The sequence below is a fragment of the Petromyzon marinus genome, chromosome 9 (assembly GCF_048934315.1).
Source record: "Petromyzon marinus isolate PM22_M1 ecotype Great Lakes invasive population chromosome 9, UKy_Petmar_22M1.pri1.0, whole genome shotgun sequence".
Taxonomy (NCBI): Eukaryota; Metazoa; Chordata; class Hyperoartia; order Petromyzontiformes; family Petromyzontidae; genus Petromyzon; species Petromyzon marinus.
In genome coordinates this window covers 9,002,787-9,023,810 of record NC_133675.1, presented here as the reverse complement: position 1 = coordinate 9,023,810, position 21,024 = coordinate 9,002,787, and the positions used below count along the sequence as shown (strand labels likewise).

At 44.2% G+C, this 21,024-nt stretch overlaps 1 protein-coding gene across 1 annotated transcript; it reads right to left on the bottom strand.

The window, feature by feature from the left end:
- Nucleotides 1-13,045: 13,045 nt before the first annotated feature.
- Nucleotides 13,046-19,759, bottom strand: LOC116940578 (alpha-2C adrenergic receptor). The gene has a single exon (XM_076065887.1). It carries the CDS (start codon nt 19,168-19,170, stop codon nt 17,773-17,775), a length of 1,398 nt encoding a protein of 465 aa, XP_075922002.1. The 5' UTR covers nt 19,171-19,759; the 3' UTR covers nt 13,046-17,772.
- Between the last annotated feature and the right edge of the window lie 1,265 nt (nt 19,760-21,024).

The window sequence follows — 21,024 nt, the reverse complement described above, 5'->3', positions numbered from 1 at the left end:
TCCTTGGTGGATTTCAAACCAGTTTTTTTCTGTGCTGCCCTATATAAAGAATGTATATATGGGGTTAACAACATAATCTGAGGGTACCAATTCACTCTAAATTCTACGCTTAGTGCAGTGGTTCTTAACCTGGGGTGCACGCACCTCCTGGGAGTGCGAGATGCCCTTTATGAGACCCACAAGGATGCAGGCGACAGTCAAGGTTAAGAACCACCAGCTTATGGCGTATACGTTCAGAGACTGAAAACTAATTTATTTAGATTGAAAACTCATTTTTTAAGAACTACTTTTTGCGTTCAGTTTATTGTCCTTCCCCCTGCACCTCTTGTTAGCATTGGTGCACTAGAAGTTGAGGTTGAATGGTGTTTGCTGAATACATCCTAATCTCAGCTTGCATAGCATAATAACACAGCTACATATCCAATTTCCCTAAGATTTCATAACATTTACTGCAACGTGTGGTTAAACGGGGAGGCAAGCCAGAATATTTTATCTGGAAATGGTTTGTTTACTTAAGCTATGGCAGTTACCTTTTTTATTGTTTAATTTCCCGCAAAATAAATGTTCGATGGTAAATGGGAGTCATACTGCATTCATTACAATGGCATGATCTAAATAAGTCACGTGACAATATAAAGGACGAGGTTTAATTTCCCCGTGGCAATAAAAGCCTGTTTGCGTTCACCACTTTACCCAAGATGATTATATAATATAGTTTGTTGGCTTTATGCGCTTCCACAAACATTGCCACTCGTTATCAATTGATAATTCAGATTTCTCAGGGCCTCCAGAGCTAATAACTAGATATGAATGTCGATTACTGTATGCTTGTTTGTCCAGTAAAGCCTCACTAAGACTCCAGACTTTGTTTTTCGCACGAGCATCCTGTCAGTTTTCCACAGTAAGGGGGGCGATATTGCTGTGTGTAATCCCAAATGAGCAATTTGCAGAAATATTTTTTGCATTGGGATGTTTTAGCTAATACATCAGCAGTTAAATTGTATTTGATTTAGCTGTGGGAATAAACCGGAGAGCCAGAAGCAACCCCGTGCAGAACAGGCTGGGAATGTACAAACTCACGCATCTACACGCACCTGAGTCGGAAATTGAACCCAGTAACTTCTGGCTGAGGCACACGTGTTATCACTGTCCCACCCTGACAACCATATAACCTAAAGCTGGGACAATTAGTTGATGAAGACGATTGTGGCTGATGATGCCGATGATGTCACCAAGCCCCCGTCCACCACCTCCCATCCAACGTGACGAGTACAGAGATGTAAGACACCCCCCCCCCACCTATTTTTTAGTCGAGTAATCGAAGCAATACTGCGTGGAGTGACCCATGACTTAAATGATCGAATAGCCCATCTCTAAGAGAATGCGTCTGGATGAAATCTCAATTGTATTCTTCTCCACGATGCAAAGAGGCACAGCCGTTACAAACGTATGCGTCATTTTGATAAAGCACTCAAGAAAAGGGGCACACAGTCTGTATTTGATAGGAGATTCTGATATTTGTCGACAAATATGAACTGCAAAGTAAACGAAGCGCTTTTGATGAAGTGATATGACGTTGCATTACATTGAGTCAATAACGTTGTTAGTTTATGCCAGGTGAGGTGTAGAATGTGCCAAGAATGTCAGTGGCAAGAATGTCACATGGGAAAAGAAGGTTTACGGGGTTGTAGAGAACAAATACAAGAATAAACGAGCCGAACTAAGTACAATGGATATCTAGTAAGCAATCCAAAATAGCTTTATGGAGGACATTTAGTGAGAGGAACTCACACATGGTATTCGTAACAGCAAGAATTACTATTGCATTTCAAGACCAAAAGTTCAAAAGTCAACGAGATCAGGCAAAGCGCTGTGCAAAAATATTTAAGTTTCAGTTTATTTATTTTGGTATAGCCCTGTGAGCCATTCGGCTCTTGAATCGGGTGCAACCACAACAAACAAAAAAACAAAAACACGAACAAGAAAACATCCTAAGGTGACTATGTGTGACTGTGCAAACAGCAAATCCATGAAAAAAAACCCAGCAAAATATTCCTGAAAAAAGCACCGTACACCAACGCTGTGTGCAAAAAATCCCAGTGGGAATGCAAGTCAAACAACAACAACAACAACCACAAGAATACTTAGAGTAAGGCCATCAGTCTAATTCCGTACTACAATAAAACAAACATGTCCAAATCAAAAAAACTTTTCGAAATCACCAAAAAATAAAGCCATAATTGCAACGTAACAGTGATCATAGGGACTGTGACCGAATTTTTACAATAAACTACATAAATAACATGCAACACCAAATCCTAGAGCCATAGCTGGCTGCATGAGTTACTCCACAACAACAGAAGCATCAGTCGGAGTATCATTTTTTTTTACAAAGTACCGTGGACAGATTCACATTGTCATTGTACAACTGGTTACGAATCAGCATAAGAATACTTCATGCTCTATTTGTGTGTTCGTGAAGTTAATTCCGTGCCTGGTGTAATAGTACTAAGTTTTATGGTGGCATTGGCAGCATCTGGTTGCACCTACAATCAGTTACCCCCAAGTCACGAATCCCAGTGGAAATCTAAAGAGTCACAAAGGTTTATATAATTTTGCCAACATCGGTACAAACGATTGGTTTAAACTTCATGATTATTGAACATCTTGAACAATGTGTAATTATTGTGATCTGTGACACAGACGTGCCCAATATGTCCTCAATGTGTTCCGGTCTCACCTTGGAAGCTCTGAGTAATGAGAACACTTCAGATGTTTGGACTCTGAATGACCAGAAGGAGATTCGACACTGACAGTGGATATATGAGACAGAACTAAATAGAGAACGGGCAATAATATCTTCTCCTGAAGAGATTACACAAAGAACCTATTTCCTCAAGTTCCTTATCAGTCACGAGCTTTTTCTCCAATGTCTGACATTTAATTCGAGTAAGGGAAAGAAAAAAAAGTCCTTTTTAAATTCAAAGTGGCATAAAAAAATGCTGGGAAATTATAATAGCTCTAAATCTCAACCGTAGGTTATTTCTGATTTTTTTTATAGACATTCACTTTAAAGCTAATGCTCATTTCCGAGCGAGCAAAGGTCAATTATTTGGCTAACATGTGCACACATACGCACGTTACACACCACGGATATTACACTCGAATTTTGAACGGAAATTAAGCCCAAACTTTGCACTTTCATTAACACAACGAAGTCACGTGGCGAGTGTGCAAACTCGAAATAGAAAGACACGAAATAACACAAAACCAACGCATGCGTTTGGGGTTTAGGATGGCAGGCTTTGTGATTTCACTATGTAACACGATTTTTGTTCCTGCGTAGTAAGTGTTATTTTCTAATTGCTTATGCCTCACAAGTACAGAAAATGGCTATTATTCCCCACAAACTTTGCTTCTGTGACCAGGACTTTACGTGAAGGAATGACACAAATGTACACCACGTTTTCTCATTGAAAATAGGTACATTTCAAAATATCACTGTCCTGGTCACAAAAGCAAAGTTTGTGGGGAATAATAGCCATTTGCTGTACTTTTGAGGCATAAGCAATTTAGAAAATAACACTTACTACCCAGGTACAAAAAAAAAACATATTTTTTTGTTACACAGTGAATTTCCAATCAAGGCTTCTGCTGATAATGAACGACGTTCACACAAAAAAACCCCGAGACTGGAGCAGCAGACAAGGAACTGGGGGAATCGAATAGGAGCATACACGTTCATTCCAGCTTTTGCTCCACCCGCCAACCCCGACCATTTAATCTATACGAGGCAAAGCACGTGCTTGGAACAGGATACCTTGAGGACTGTAAGGTTCGCAAAGATTATCTATCGAATCTGTATGTCGCATATGCAGTTGTTCATGGTCTAAAAAAAAAAATGACATTGCAATAGTATATATTTTATTGCATATGCGCACTCTCTCTCGAATCCTTCATTATTATTAACATCTATCCGAGTCTCGTGTGATTGCATGTCTTGTATTTGCATTCTGTTGTGTTGCTGGACGTGCCTTGTCTGTGCCATTGGTGTGCAAAAATGAATAAATAAATTAACGTTGAAATGAATTATTAAAATGTCTATACATTTTGCATGCACTGTGCTGACAGCCATAGGTGTGTGCTGAGGTCAACTTTTTTCTTTCAAATTGTCTTTGTTTGCAGGACAAAAAAAACCATTGCCACAACCGGGTTCTCTCTAATTCAATTAATTGTATTCCCACACTGCTCCCTTGTTGACGACCAAGCAGCAAGTAAGCTTCACAGCCACGGTGAATTGTTGGGAGTTCGTTTTGCAATCGCCCGAACCAACAGTGGAAAGTCGTACATTAACGTCGCCCAACCGATTAGAACCTCGCGAGAATTTGGGCAACAAATGTGAAGAAAGAGACAACTGCCTCATCACTCGCTCCAGAAGCGGGCGAGAAGCTTGACTGCTCGCAACAATTAGAGACGGTACACACATTGCTATAGCAATGGTAATAATGTACAGACCATTTGTCAATACACTTCAAGATGAAGGGCTCCACGCAGCATGTCGGTCAAGGGGGTTGTGTGACCATACTTTACCACGCTTCTCAGTTTGGGGTTAGCAAAGCCAGGGGGTGGGGGGAGCGATCCAGGTTCAAAGGCAGGGTGAGTGGGGGGGTCAGGACTGGTCCAGATGTCGCTCGCCACTGATGTTTGCCGCAGCTGGGAATTGAAGTCAGATGGACAAGTACATAGTGCAGAGCGCCGACCACTACGGCTCTTATGCCATCACTCCCACCGCATTTCACACGCAGTGTTTGCTAAATACTTGTAAATTCACTGTGCCACCAGTATCGTCAGTCATTCATTCATTTGCAGCCATATTAAAGATGTACCCATGTTGGTTGTTATTGCACCACGTCCTGTACAACGACATTTGCTGATCTGAAATCTCGATCCAAACTTTCATCATTCATACGAATGAATTCGCTCTCATTACAGCATAAAATTCGTTCAAAAGTTATCTGTGCTACCCCTGGTAGTTTGATTTTATTCACTTAAAGTGTGATTTTTGCAATTTTCATAAAATCTCTGATACATTCAATTTTCTTCCCAGTTTATTGCAAAATATGATTACAACGCACGTTTCTTTACAATCACATTTGCATTAAAAATCTGTTCAACACATGCATTATTGCAGAGCATTACATAACATTGTGTTCATGCATCAGCACTTTTCTCGGTGGGTCAAAGTGACCCAATGTATATTTTGCATCGTTGTGTTTTGTTTGACACCTGCCCCTTGCGTAAACGCAACTCGAGCAAAAAAAAACCCCACCACACATATCAAATAAATATGAAAACAATCAGTCATTCAATATTTTGTCTTCTTAAAAGCATGAATGCACTTTGGCTGTACACTCAATAACATTCATAATGCGATTTGGATTTATTTTGTGTCTAAGGTGGTGCAGTAGTAAGCACGCGGCGCTACAAACCCGGTGACCTGATTTCGATTTTCGAGCCCGGCTACAGCGGCGAGTCGTTTCCAAATCGGCCCCAGGCGCCCTGCGCGAACCAGCACCGACCAGCGTGGTGAAGTATGGTCAAACAACTCCCATGACTGATGCGGTTTTAGGGAGACTTTCATCCAGCAAAATAAATAGGTTTGTCCTGGTGGGGAGGTAGGGGTTATGGGAGGTGGAGGGGAGGGGCTGATTGGGCTGAGGTGGAGGGGAGGGGCTGATTGGGCTGAGGTGGAGGGGCTAATTGAGCTGAGGTGGAGGGGAGGGGCTGATGGGATTGAGGTGGAGGGGAGGAGCTGTAGGGTGGAGTGGAGGGGCTGATTGGGCTGAGGTAGAGTGGAGGGGCTGATTGGGCTGAGGTGGAGGGGAGGGGCTGATTGGGCTGAGGTGGAGGGGAGGGGCTGATTGGGCTGCGGTGGAGGGGAGGGGCTAATTGGGTTGAGATGGAGGGGTTGATTGGGCTGAGGCTGAGGGGCGGGGCTGATTGGGCTGACGTGGAGGGGAGGGGCTGATTGGGCTGAGGATGAGGGGAGGGGCTGATTGGGCTGAGGTGGAGGGGCTGATTGGGCTGAGGTGGAGGGGCTGATTGGGCTGAGGTGGAGGGGCTGATTGGGCTGAGGTGGAGGGGAGGGGCTGATTGGGCTGAGGTGGAGGGGCTGATTGGGCTGAGGTGGAGGGGCTGATTGGGCTGAGGTGGAGGGGCTGATTGGGCTGAGGTGGACGGGAGGGGCTGATTGGGCTGAGGTGGAGGGGGCTGATGAGCCCACACTCTGGGCTGCTGGAGGGGGGAGAGGCGTTTGGGATGAGGGGAGGGTGACGTCACGAGACGCGGGAGTGGAAAAGGCTAATTTAAAAACAAAATACTAAAATAACATTTCAACAAAAAACATTGAAGATTAAACGATAAAATAACTAAAAACGTTTACATGTATTAAGATATTCTTAGCTCTTTCGGTAAAGTCACGTTGAAGGGAAACAATAAAATAATAAAAAATATATAAAACAATAAAAATTCTCACGACGTTTCGACCATAACACAAACGGTCGTCATCAGGAGTGTCGGTTTGCATAAATGTATATATATTTTATTATTTTATTGTTTCCCTTCAACGTGACTTTACCGAAACAGCTAAGAATATGAATTACTGCAGTCACGAAAGCTTTAAATCAAAATGTATTAAGATACTGACATATTGACACCTTCAAAATATAAATACCAAATGATAAAACGTACTTTTTTTGCCATCTTTTATGCCAGCAGTTTCAGGGGTTCCTATCGTGATTGTTAGAATAAGAATACTCGTCTCTAAATGCAACCCAAAGTGCTGTGTACGTCAGTGGGACATGATAGATTCAACATTGCATGAAACATAATTCATAATGAACTTACGAGGTGATTCATATTCAGCAAAATGTGATTGTGACCATAACATCGGCCCTCCCAGCATCCCTTGCTTGTCACGTCACATCACCGCACTGTGTGAAATGCACACAGCCTTGTTTCACACCACTCACTCAAAATCAAAATTGTGGCAATTTTAGTGTTAGACAGCAGCATGACACTCACACTACCGTAGACTGTTTATTATCTTTGTTATAAATCATCAGTACGGTACTCTATATCCATAATTTGCCTATCTCGTGCCATAACATGCAAGGCATGATGGATAAACCGATCATATTTTTTTCTGTCCGAAAATTACCTTTTATGTGAATTGTTACCCCTTATTTGTGACCGACCTACACACACTCTTCCGTCTGATTGGTTTCTTAGATTTTTTTTTTTAGAAAGTGTTCAACTTGGTTATGAAATTGGGCCATTGCAAGTTGATTGCTGGGTATTCTGGAACCATCCATGAGTTAATATTTAACAAGCATGAGCAAAAGCATTTCGTGGAATCATTAACCAGTGTCGTTTCAGTTACACCCCCACTTTCCACCAAACCAGTTTTTGTTTGCCCGATGTAACAACACCTGCCGCTAGGAATCAAACGCAAACAAACGCACGTGCATGTGTGAACGAGTTCACTGGACAACGTTCACAAAAGCCACGACTAGCAGGTAGCTCCATCATGTTGCTGGAGGTGCAATGGCACCTGGGCCATGGGCCAGACGACTGCAGCAGGCTCTGAGGTTATTTCAAGCCTTGCACCACGGCCCATACCAAAACGCGTTCTTGTGAAGTTTGAATCACAGTTCCGATGATCACTGTTACATTGTTTTTATAGCTTTATTTTGGTGATTTTGAAAACTTTTGGTTTAGCCGTATTTGTTTGTTGTAGTACAGAGGTGGACTGATAACATTAATCTAAATTTTCTTATGGTTGTTATTGTTTGACTTGCATCCCACTGGGATTTTTGCACACAGCGTTGATATACGGTGCTTTTTCTGGAAGACTTTGCTGTTTTTTCCTGAATTTTTTTGTTGCGTGTAGTCACTTTAAGATGTTCCTTGTTCATGTTTTGTTTGTTGCGGTTGCACCCAAGTCAAGAGCCGCATGGTTCACAGGGTTATACCTACAGTGAGGGAAAAAAAGTATTTGATCCCCTGCTGATTTTGTACGTTTGCCCACTGACAAAGAAATGATCAGTCTATAATTTTAATGGTAGGTTTATTTGAACAGTGAGAGACAGAATTACAACAAGAAAATCCAGAAAAACGCATGTCAAAAATGTTATTAATTGATTTGCTTTTTAATGCAAAACATGACTTAGTACTTGGTGGCAAAACCCTTGTTGGCAATCACAGAGGTCAGACGTTTCTTGTTGTTGGCCACCAGGTTTGCACACATCTCAGGAGGGATTTTGTCCCACTCCTCTTTGCAGATATTCTCCAAGTCATTAAGGTTTCGAGGCTGACGTTTGGCAACTCGAACCTTCAGCTCCCTCCACAGATTTTCTATGGGATTAAGGTCTGGAGACTGGGAGGCCACTCCAGGACCTTAATGTGCTTCTTCTTGAGCCACTCCTTTGTTGCCTTGGCCGTGTGTTTTGGGTCATTGTCATGCTGGAATACCCATCCACGACCCATTTTCAATGCCCTGGCTGAGGGAAGGAGGTTCTCACCAAAGATTTGACGGTACATGGCCCCGTCCATTGTCCCTTTGATGCGGTGAAGTTGTCCTGTCCCCTTAGCAGAAAAATACCCCCAAAGCATAATGTTTCCACCTCCATGTTTGACGGTGGGGATGGTGTTCTTGGGGTCATAGGCAGCATTCCTCCTCCTCCAAACACGGCGAGTTGAGTTGATGCCAAAGAGCTCCATTTTGGTCTCATCTGACCAGAACACTTTCACCCAGTTGTCCTCTGAATAATTCAGATGTTCATTGGCAAACTTCAAAGGGGCATGTATATGTGCTTTCTTGAGCAGGGGGACCTTGCGGGCGTTGCAGGATTTCAGTCGTTCACGGCAACCCAATTGGTGCTCGAGCACCACTTGGGTCGAGGCTCAAAAGAAAGCCGTCCTTTGGTGTGGACTAATAAGTTTCAAGGACAATGCATATATTATCATAGTATGTTTTCTGTTTGCATTTTGACTGCAGGTATTGTGGTTAATGCAGACATGAATCCTTGTAAAAAAGGTTTCAGTTTTGTTGCTAGAAAAAAAGAGGAAAAACCCTATTATTACATTTTGGTACTGGCAAAGGAGGTCTAATAATGTGTTACCAATTGTTTTCTTGGTGACTATGGTCCCAGCTGCCTTGAGATCATTGACAAGATCCTCCCGTGTAGTTGTGGGCTGATTCCTCACCGTTCTCATGATCATTGCAACTCTACGAGGTGAGATCTTGCATGGAGGCCCAGGCCGAGGGAGATTGACAGTTCTTTTGTGTTTCTTCCATTTGCGAATAATCGCACCAACTGTTGTCACCTTCTCATCAAGCTGCTTGGCAATGGTCTTGTAGCCCATTCCAGCCTTGTGTAGGTCTACATTCTTGTCCCTGACATCCTTGGAGAGCTCTTTGGTCTTGGCCATGGTGGAGAGTTTGGAATCTGATTGATTGATTGCTTCTGTGGACAGGTGTCTTTTATACAGGTAACAAGCTGAGATTAGGAGCACTCCCTTTAAGAGTGTACTCCTAATCTCAGCTCGTTACCTGTATAAAAGACACCTGGGAGCCAGAAATCTTTCTGATTGAGAGGGGGTCAAATACTTATTTCCCTCATTAAAATGCTCCTATTTTTTACCGTTTTCGAATTATTCAGATCTGAACATCATATAATGCGTATTTTTTTCGTTCAAAACCGATTTAATCCGAAAGGTTCTGGCTCTAATTTAATTTGCCGTTTAACGCTCTATCAACGGAAAAAAACCCGCAATCTTATGTTTTGAACGGGTTTTGAATGACACGCACAAACATGTTTGTGGGGCACTTAAAATGGAGATTTGGGGGCCTTAAAATAAAAAAAATCTCGTATTTTCAGATTGTTTCTGTTGTTTGTGTTTTAAAGCTACCTATGTACCAAATTTCAGCTTTGGATCTTGTCGGGAAGTACCCTGGAGGTTGTTGACACCTACAGATTCAGGTCTTTATTTGTATAGATTCAGCAGCTCAGCACTATTTTAGTGTACATTTAGTGTTCTTGTCCTCTCGGCCTTAATGTATTTGTATTCTTTGCACAGTTGTTTTTATAACCACAGAGCCAAAGTAATATGGGATAAAGCAACCGCTCCAATGTTCACAGCTTACACTGCAGAGCAGCAGATTTGGGTTAATAAATTTGTGGCCTCTGATCCCAACTCCAGGCTGCCGAGCTTAGCCCTTGACCTTTCGTGCCAGGGGTATGGGACCTTTTCCTTTACTCGGCAAAAATGTACGTTCGGACACGTTTGGCAGACAGCACAATAAACACACACTTTTGCGCTATGCTATAATAACGCAATTACCGGTGCATCAATCGAGAAATGATAAGCCCTCGCAGCAGTCACAGACGTGACGAAAGGACGCTAAAAACAGGATGCTGCCAGGTTAAAAATCCCGCCCCCAACTCTAGTACCCCAATTATTGCAGCTAAGATGCTTGCAACGATTAATACATATCGTTTGAAGTGATACTTCTCGTATGGTCGTTGGCCGTAAATTTACCCCCCCCCCCCCCCCCCAGTCCTGCTTGAGGTCGATGTGGAGATGGTTCGTCCGTGCGCAGATATATATATGCATTCGGGGCGACGTCAGATCTGGAAGAAATGATGCTGCTTTTCCAGCGAGGAGAGGATATCTTATTGCGACGTACACAAACCAGAGGCCACTTTGATGTAAAGCATTTATTTGACCAGCGACAGAGAAAAGGGAAAAAAGGAGGGCAATGGACAGGGAGATTGAGGTTTTTTTTGTGTGTGGCTTTGCACATTAGACTGAATTTATTTAGTGATTTCATTATCGTGGCAACAGTATGATTTTATGCCTGTTTTTTTTTTTAAAGTGGAATGGAAACGGTGAACCTTGCAATACAAAACTGCGCCAGCAATGTCAGCTCAAGGGCCATTGCACGCCAAGTGCGCAAACATTTTGGTTGCCAAGGCAAAGAGACCTGTAGACATTTAACTAAACTAAATCAAGCTTCTACATCATTAGACCTCCTTTGCCAGTACCAAAATGTAATAATAGGGTTTTCCCACTTTTTTTTGGCAACAAAACTGAAACCTTCTTACAAGGATTCATGTCTGCATTAACCACAATACCTGCAGTCAAAATGCAAACAAAAAACATACTATGATAATATATGCATTGTCCTTGAAACTGATTGGTCCACACCAAGGGACGGCTTTCTTTTGAGCCTCGACCCAATTGGTGTCGACCAGATGATGCCAAAAGGCGTACGAGATGACGCCAAAAGGCGTACGAGTACAGATGACGCCAAAAGGCGTACGAGTACGCCTTTTGGCGTCATCTGGTCGAGCAACAATTGAGTCGAGGCTCAATCGAAAGCCATCCCTTGGTGTGGACCAATCAGTTTCAAGGACAATGCATATATTATCATAGTATGTTTTTTTGCATTTTGACTGCAAGTATTGTGGTTAATGCAGACATGAATCCTTGTAAAAAGGTTTCAGTTTTGTTGCCAGATAAAAGGGGAAAAACCCTATTGTTATTAAATCAAGCTTATCTTGCTCACCTGAGCAGTGAAGCTTTCCCTATCGATGTCATCATCATCATCATCAGACATCATTCAATCGCTGCTGGATGAAGGCTTCCCCAAGTTATCGCCAACCCTCACGGTGTTGCGATCCAACGATCCATGCAGCTCCTGCTGGTGAGCTCATCTATTCAATGCATCTCTGTGCCGCTCATACTCTTGAGAGAGTTCCCTCCTTTGACTGACACTCTGTCACGAGTCTCAGCCATTTGCAATCGTCACCTCTAGCAATGAGTTCTGCTCAAGCCCACTTCTGTTTCCATGTGGTCCTCTTTTCTGTTCTCTCAAGGTAAGTCCTCTCCATGCCCTATTTGAAACTTTTCAGCCTTTGTTACATTTTCTATGTCATTGTCCATGTCTCCAATTCATTTGTCATGATAAAAAAGAAACATTTTCAAGGATGGAACGGCTACAATGAGATTGCCTGAGGAAAGGAATACAAATTGAATAAAGTAACATGTCACAGGGAGTCAGACAAGGAGATACGTTCTCACCAAGGCTATTCACAGTGACTTCGGATATATTTTCATAAAATTGGATTTTGGAAATAAAGACATAAACATAAATGGAGGAAACATTAACTCTCTCAGATTTGTATTCATAAGTGGGGTCCGGTGGGTTCGGCATCGCATATGTAAGTCAGTTGTTTAACTCTAACACTCGGCCACGTGACAAAGCCAATCCATTCATTATACCATCAAAATTGACATTTTACCGACGATTTAACCCCCAAAAGAAACCAATATTGGTGGTAGAAAATTCTCACATTTGCTGATGATATCATTAGAATGAAAATAAAATACGAGAAATGTTTGAAGAATTTTAACAAGGCTGCAAATGAAGGTTCAAGATAACTGTGAGCAAAACAAGTCATCTACAATAAGTTTGTTTAAAAAAAATATGTTGGAAGGACACAACTGCACATACGGCAATTACTGAAGGAAAATCGTGAATCAAAAGTTCTGAAATAAAGATGCGAACCAATGCAGGTTGGATTAATTTTGTAAAACTGAACTTGATAATCAAAAGCAACATGTCAATGTGCTTAAAAAAATAATAAAAAAAAGTTAATATTACATTCCATCTAAATGAAACGGTTAGCAGACTACGCTACGTATCTCGTGACCTGCGTTCTTTTCCCAACAACAGAGACGAGTGATATCTGAACCAGTTCTGAATAGCCCACCTTCAACCTGCACTCACCAGCATGGTGAAGTATGGTCAAAGAATGTCCACAAACGACAGCGTGGATAGGCCTTCAACAGCGGTAGGTTAATTAAGGGCCTTTAAATTATACGTGGAAATTGAAATGAATTACAGTCATGATATGAAAACAAATTCAAACTGTACATAAACTATTAATTGGACAATCAAGACTCCACATGCTGGTGCTTTCATCTTGCAATGTTTATTTAATTTGCCAACAACAAATATATTCAATATCTATTCACAAGGCACAGCTCGTTTTTTAAACATACACCGTGTGCTTTACATTTTGGGTGACAACTGCCATGGAGGGCCTTAACAATGATGGTGCAATTGAATGTGAAAGTGGAACACCAAGAACACTCTGGGAAAAAAAGGTAATTTTCAAAGTAAACAATCGTTTACTTGGGGTGCAAGTCCCAAACAATTGGAATGCGGATTTTTTTTTTCACAATTTGTTGCCTCTGAGGACACACCCAGACAACTCCCTATTTTCCCAACCTAATTCATGGCTTAAAGCTTTCGTGACCGCAGCGATTCATATTCTTGGTTCTTTCGGTAAAGTCACGTTGAAGGGAAACAATAAAATAATAAAATATATATAAAACAATAAAATTCTCACGACATTTGTTCTTGCCGTTGGTTTTCACACCTGATAATGACTGCTTGTGTTGCAGTCGAAACGTCATGAGAATTTTATTGTTTTATATATATATTATTATTTTATTGTTTCCCTTCAACGTGACTTTACCGAAAAAACCAAGAATATAATTCATGGCTGTTGACATTTCTGGCACGAGAGTAATGGCTATTTTTCCCACACATCATTCAACACTGAACTTCAAGTCTCCTCAGTTGTACTTTACATAATACTTGGACGCCTATTTTGGTTAAGGGTTTTCTAAAAAAATAAACATGGATAGGATAATTTGCAAAAAAAAGCTACCCAGACACTCTCAATTTGTAACGTTTTGATTAATTGTATTTTACTGCGGTTCTGTTTGAGACTTTTGTGGACACATTAAAAATATCCTCCTGTCTCTCGTATCTCCACAACACCCTTCACAAATAAAAATTAAACTGTAAATATTTAGACAGCAAGAGAATTTGATCAGTGGGGCGCGTTCAGTTATTCTCCATCCAGGTATTGAAAGCTTACCCAAAGTTGCCCGAGCAGGTAACTGCTTCTGATGTCAGGCCAGAACGTAAAATGAAAACACACTCTTAAGCTACTAGTTATTTGGCTATACTGTACTTCTATGCAGCGGTGCCCTCACATGATCAATCCAGAGGGGGGGGGGGGGGCGGAATTTTTATTCAAAGTAACTAATTTTGGGAAACAGAATTCACTTTGATACCCACACCCGTGGAGTGTCAAGAAAGACAATTCTAAAATAAGATTACGTAGTAATAATCAACAGCCATGGCCAATTCACTACTGGATGATGGCCTCTCCAAGACGCTGGCATCTATTGTGATCCTGCGATGTAAACAATCCACCTAGCCATTACATTTGTTTGAATATATAAAAAAGTGTCTGGTGTACATCGGCCGCTTTGAAATTCTGGCAACGAGGGCAAAACTTCTTCCCTGCGCCCCTTTCGGCATGGGCGCGCCCTCTGCCTCTTGAACGAAAACTCACAATAAAACGATGCGAGCCACTGTTCCCAGAGTAAAGCCCTCGCATATTCTAGGTACTTAATCGCATATTCTAGGTACTTAATCGGTAATTGAAGAGGCAAAGGGGGACGGCAATTATTCATACAATAGAGAGTGCAAAAGTAAAATGTAAAACAAGATTCATCCATCTCTCAGGACACAGGCAGTCGTAGCACTACTCTCATATACGCAGAGCACAGTGAGAACAAATGCATGCACGCTGGCTGATGTAACATCCATAGAAGCAAAGATGAGACAATGAGAAGAGCAAATTGCATTCCGCAAGATGCATTGTATGGAGCGCATTATGCAGTTTCATTTCCCGGTCACTCAAATTCCTCGAGAGTGATTCATGGCCACAAATACACTCTTGATAAACCCATCGCTTAGTGGACGACCAATAAACCGCACGTGGCAAGGCTTCTTTTGTTTGCCGACCAACACCTTATCCCACGTGTAGCCCATGAGCCCAGACCAAATATTTCACCAGTCCGTTTCACCTGCGGTGGCATAACTTGAGTGGATCCAATGTATTATATGATCAAATAGTGAATTATCCGATAGCCATTTAAAGTGAGTAGGGTTATCAATCGTTCACTCTTACTGGCCATAAAAATACAATAAATCGGTACGACTGATATTTTGCTACCTTGGGTGGTACTCATCTGCTCTGGCCTGAGGACGACTAGGGGTTTTTTTTCTCCTTTTCTCCAGTGGGAACCCCGGCTGCTGGGAGGCCTCCCGTGCTTGCAGACTGCTCTAGAGACGTACGAAAATTATTATACACGAGGTTTAATGTCTTAATATATGTCCAAGTCTGCGGCGCAGGAAACGTGCATGCACCCGGCATACCATATCCAGTATACTCCTCGCTATGGCCTGGGTTACTAGTCCTGCAACCTACTCCAGTCTACCAGCGACCCGGAAAACACTCAGCGGGGAAATAAGCCTTGATTATATGTATACGTTTGGGCTATCTGAGTAGATCGTTTGCTTTACCCTCTCAAATGTATGCATTATTTTCTACGCACTTTAAATGTTCTAACACTTCCAAAGAAGTGTAAAACAGAACAAGCAGCATGACCCTCATGAAAGAAAACATCTTACAGACTCATTGGGGCTTTCCTGGGTACATAAATAATATTACACTGCATTGCAATCAAGAATAGCTTATAAGCCAATGACCCTGTGTATTACGACCTCTTCAGACCAAGGTTTGAGCTTGAGTAGTTCCTGGACGGGTGATCACCATGCACGCTTGGGTTCTGATAGGCGGCTACTTATATGCTCCCATATCTATTCTCCCCGCCTTCACCAACTCGCACTGACCAGTCTGACAAACTATGGCAAACTAACCCACATGACACACATGGTGTGGAGGAGGGTTTTATCCAGCAGTGGAATGACAAACGGGCTGGCTGGACGTGTTGTACCTGTCACCATCATCAGCTATGGTCAATCCACTGCTGAATTAAACCCTCCCCGAAGCCGCCTACCATGCATGGGTATATTTTGGCTGGGGTGAGGTTTTTGCGATTAGAATGGACCCACCCACGTCCCCACAATGTTATGATGGACTCGCCACTGCAGCCAAAAGCTATAGATAACACACCGCTTCTATGGCAACAGTCGACACTCTTGGCTTAAGTTCAGCTGGATGGGTAGAACCCATATCTAAGATGTCACGGCGACACCAAAGTACAGATCAATTAAGAAATCGCTAAAAGAGGAACAACTTTATAATCCGTTAAAATAAATTTAAATACAATAGTATAATTATGAAATCCTAGATGCGGATTTTTTTGTACTAAATAAATTACACGAAAAAAATATTCAAGCAATAAATAAAACAAAACATTTTCTTTGCTGTTTAAAAGTAAGCATTTAAAACAATGTGTTTGTTTGGCACAATAATGGTTTGAATACAAAAAACAACAACAAAGAGGGAGCTAAAAAAATAACCAGTTTCTCAATATCGGTCATCTCACCACAACAACAGTTAATGAAATAACTTATTTATCACACATCTGTATGTGCTACAAAAGATAGCAAATTGCTACCTCCACATTACAAACATCAGAACAATGCAACAACTCCACATATTAAACCGATGATGATAAAATGTGGCTATTTGATTCCATCACCACGCATTACTCGATTGAGCATTCCCGAATGATGGGCAAATAGTGTAAAATAAAATGTTAACAAAACAAAGGGTGCGGCACTCGCTCGCCGGCGGTTTAATTATCGACATTGATTCTTGACTCAAGCTAAGCACGTCGAGAAAAATGTTGATATATCGATTCAATCACACCGCAAAGCATACAAATATACCGAGCCACAGAGCCAAGGTTTTGAAACAAAGACAGCGCCCCGTTTCTCAAAACAAAACAAGATAAAAAAATACGGTTAGTGACGCCAGTTACAAAGAATACGGTTGTATTTGTGCATTCAAAAAAGCCAGGAATAATGGGAACAGGAGACGCTTTGGAGAGGTGGGTTAGTTGCTGGCTTGAAAGAACAATTCCACGGGAATTACACTTGGGTGATGAGAGATCAGAGACAAAAAATAGCAAACACTCAATGCAACCGCGAGCGCACCCCCCCCCGCTTCCCAGGGTCTCCAGATTCTAACTGCATTGTTTCCTATTACGTGGAGCGCATCTGTGCTTCGGAAAACTTTCCTCGACAATTGCGGAGCTCAAGGACATCACCGCAGCAGAATGTCCAAGAATAGCAGCAAGTGACGTCTTGTCGACACAATATTCCGGTCCTCCACCTTTCAAAAGCGCATTTCACCCAACCACCGCAGTCGCGTGCTTAATGTGAGCAGATATTCCTTGCAGTGATGCTGGGGGGGGTCCCTATTGTTTCCCGACTTGTGAATAACCAACCCTGTGTGCCCGCGTATGTACGTACGTGGGCATGTATCGGTAGGTTCTCAAAAGGAAAAGCATTTTCTGTCCGTCAATCTTTCCTGCGACTGACAATGAAGGCGTGTCTGGCAAATCGATTACAACTTTTTTTCTCTCTCCCCACTTCCGTTCCATACTCGTGGTGTAACAACTACCTGTACGGCCGCTGAAGCAGAAATCAAATGCCCACGATGTATTCCAGACTCATAAAATACGCAACTCACCATTAATTTTGTCCATTTTGAAATCAAGCCGTTCGCATGTTGCCTCGATTGAAATGTATTGTTCGTGAGAAACATATTAAGCGGAGTCACGACAGTTTGTTTGCTTTTGCGTCGCCTAAAAGGACGCGTGGAATTGCATGCACAGGATCTTCTTGAAGGCGCGCCGAAAGTCCCTGTTGAACACCGTGTAGATGACGGGGTTGAGGCAGCTGTTGCAGTAACCGAACCAGAAGAAAAACTTGAAGAGGGTCTCGGGGATCGCGCAGGACTCGGGGCTGCAGAGCGCGGAGAGGCTGTACGTGAAGAAGAAGGGGAACCAGCAGATGACGAAGACGCCGATCATCACGGACAGCACGAAGGTGAAGCGCCGCTCCCTCGCCTGCGCTATCTTTCTACGCTCGCGCGCTTTGTTCTGCCTCTCCAGGATCTCCATCTCAGGGTTGTAGTCGTCCTTGGTCGGCGAGCACGGCTTCCTGCTCGCCTTTGCGCCCGCCGAGTCGCCGTCCCTCCTCCGCTCGTTCTTGTCAGAAGACACCGACGTCTCCTCCACGTCCACCTCGGGATGATGATGAGAAGGAGGATGATGATGAGGATGATGGCGAGACTTGTCTCCGGCGCCGTTGCAGTTCTTTTCTCCGTTGCCATTCCCCTCGCCGCCGCCGCCGCCTCCGCCTCCTCCACCGCCGTTTCCGTTTACCTCGCTCATCCTGATGGACTCCATCGGTCGGCACGACGTGATGGGCGCCTCCTTGTCTCGCCGCAGCTTTGCGGCCCTCCACTTGACGAGGTGGTAGATGCGCGCGTACACCAGCACCATGATGAGGCAGGGCGCGAAGAAGGAGCCGATGCACGAGCCCAGGATGTACCAGGTGTTCGTGTTGAGCTCGCAGTTGGGCCGACCCACCTCCTCCTGCTGCTGCCGGTTCTTCTGGTTCATGGAGATGAGCGGTGGCAGAGAGATCGCGATGGCGATGAACCACACGATCACGATGATGCGCTTTATCCTGCGCGGCGTGCGCTTGATGTTGTACTCGACCGCCTGCGACACGGACCAGTAGCGGTCGAGGCTGATGGCGCACAGGTGCACGATGGACGACGTGCAGAAGAGGACGTCGAGCGCCAGGTAGATCTCGCACCACACGCGCCCGAAATACCAGTAGCCCATGAGCTCGTTGAAGAGCGAGAACGGGATCACGAGAGTCGCCACCAAGATGTCGGCGGTGGCCAGCGACACGAGGAACAGGTTTTGGGGAGCCTTGAGCGAAGGTCGCGTGAGGACGGCGATGATGACCAGGCAGTTGCCGAACACCGTGGCGAAGACGAGGATGAGCACCAGGCTCGACAAGCCGAGCCCCGCCAGCACCGAGTACTCCCAGCCCAACTTCTCGTCGGTCCCGTTGGACGAGTTGGTCGCGCCGTTGACGTTCTCGGGCTCGGCGAGGGTGAAGTTGAAGGCGGTGTACGGGCTGAGCAGAGTTGACCTCGCAGCCGCCGGGCCGCTCATGTTCTGCATCTTGGTTGTGCAGGGCGCGGAGTCGCAGCGCTTGTTGGAGTTTGACTCATGGGGCAAAGCAGTGCGTGATGAATGCGCTCTAGAAGCAGCCGATGTTGCAGCCCTACTAACAACGCCGACACGTCACTACAGGCTGCTCGTCACATCAACTTGAATTTGTTGCACGTGTCCGGTGTCGAACCATAGCGATAGTTCTCTGCCGATGCTGCTACTACCGTGACGAAACGAGTTCATAACTCCATTCGAAACGCCGAAAGGCTGTCGATAAATGAAATACCTCTCGGAGCGCGAGGCGCGTTCTGCACTTGTTTGTGCAATAGTCGTGTTGTCCGGCGTACCGCTGTCCAAATAGACATAAGGGAAGGGCGTTGCGCTCACCAGGTGCCTGGAACTTGAGGCGTGAGAAAATGGGCTGCGTCACCTCTCCCCCTTTCACCTCCTCCCGTCGCCTTCCTCCTCCTCTTACTCCCATGCAGCGCAGCTCCGACTCGCGTCGTTCGTGTACCCACGGACCGCTGCTGTGTGCGCTCGCGCGGCCACAAGCACATTTTAAAACACTGGGGCCGGAAGGCCCTTCCCACATCTCCATTCTCAGCCACTCGTTCCCAGACCTCCCCCCCACCCACCACAACCTCCTCCTCCCCTACCGTCCTCCCCCCACCATCCTCCCCTTCCGCCCTCCACCACCTCCCTCTCCTCTTCCCCTATTTCACAGTAAACCAAAGTAACCCCTTCAGTCGTTACGGGCACGTAACTGCCCCCCCCCCTCTTCCACCATCGAATCTGTGCGCGTCTTCCCTCCGAGCTTTATGGTCAATACGAGAGCACACAGACGGGGGGGGGGGAGGTGAGCCGCTCGTACGTGCTGAACGACGTTGTCCATCGACCACAAATCCTCTGGAGTCAACCACCAACCATTCCTCGGCCCTTGGAGACAAAGCGCGGATATCCGCGCTCTCAATGCGCGACAATTGACGCGCTCATGTTTTTAAGCGCTGCGCTTTATAATTAACTCGTATTGTTTGTCAAGACACTGGTGCGGTGTGGCATGGGTTGACTGTTGATGGGTGCACGCGTTCGTGTATTTTGCGCGCAACGAGAGTGGCGTTTACGCAAAAGCGTTTCTCAACAGCACAACGCCCGCGTACGATAAACGCCGCTCGTTTATCCTGCCCATGCGGTATTTGTTAGTGTGCGAGTGTAACTTGTAGACACCCACTTACTGCGCCGAGAGCGTTTTGCGTGAAAATATTTGAAGGGCAGCGATGTTCGCGATACGCATAATCTAATTGCGTATTCCGCGCTTAAACTTTTCAGCGTACTTAACCCGTTTAACGTGTGTGCTGTTTGCTTTCAGTGGATCAAAGAAAGTTTCGGCCTTTAGTCAGATGTTTATACTGTATTGTGCATTATAGGAGAGATGGAGTGGTGGGACAGCGGTTAGCGCACTGTCGCTATTAGTCCGGCAACCTGAGTTCTTCAACCGATTCCTGACCACGGCTAACATCAGTGGCGAGTGATAACTAAACCAGTTATGGACACAACCTTCGACGCAAGCTGATCAACTTGGGTAAAAGTTTCATCCAGCAGTCCGATGTACGTAAACAACCCATCACAAATTATTCATGTTTTGTTTGCAACAAAAAGTGCACTCGAGTAATACGCACGTTTGCTGGACTTCTTCCGCGAGAAGTGGTTGCAAGGTGAGCGCGTAAAGACATTTAGGCACCTCGAGGCGCTGGAATAGGACAAGGCAAGAGTATACACAAAACAGAACGTGGCAGACAAAAGTCTACGAGTATTCTTTGGTTCTTTCGGTAAAGTCGCGTAGATGGTTCTTTGAATTCCTGCAGT

What these genes read in the sequence shown, in the direction of transcription:
- LOC116940578 (XM_076065887.1), bottom strand. Translation starts at nt 19,170, where the DNA reads ATGCAGAACATGAGCGGCCCGGCGGCTGCGAGGTCAACTCTGCTCAGC.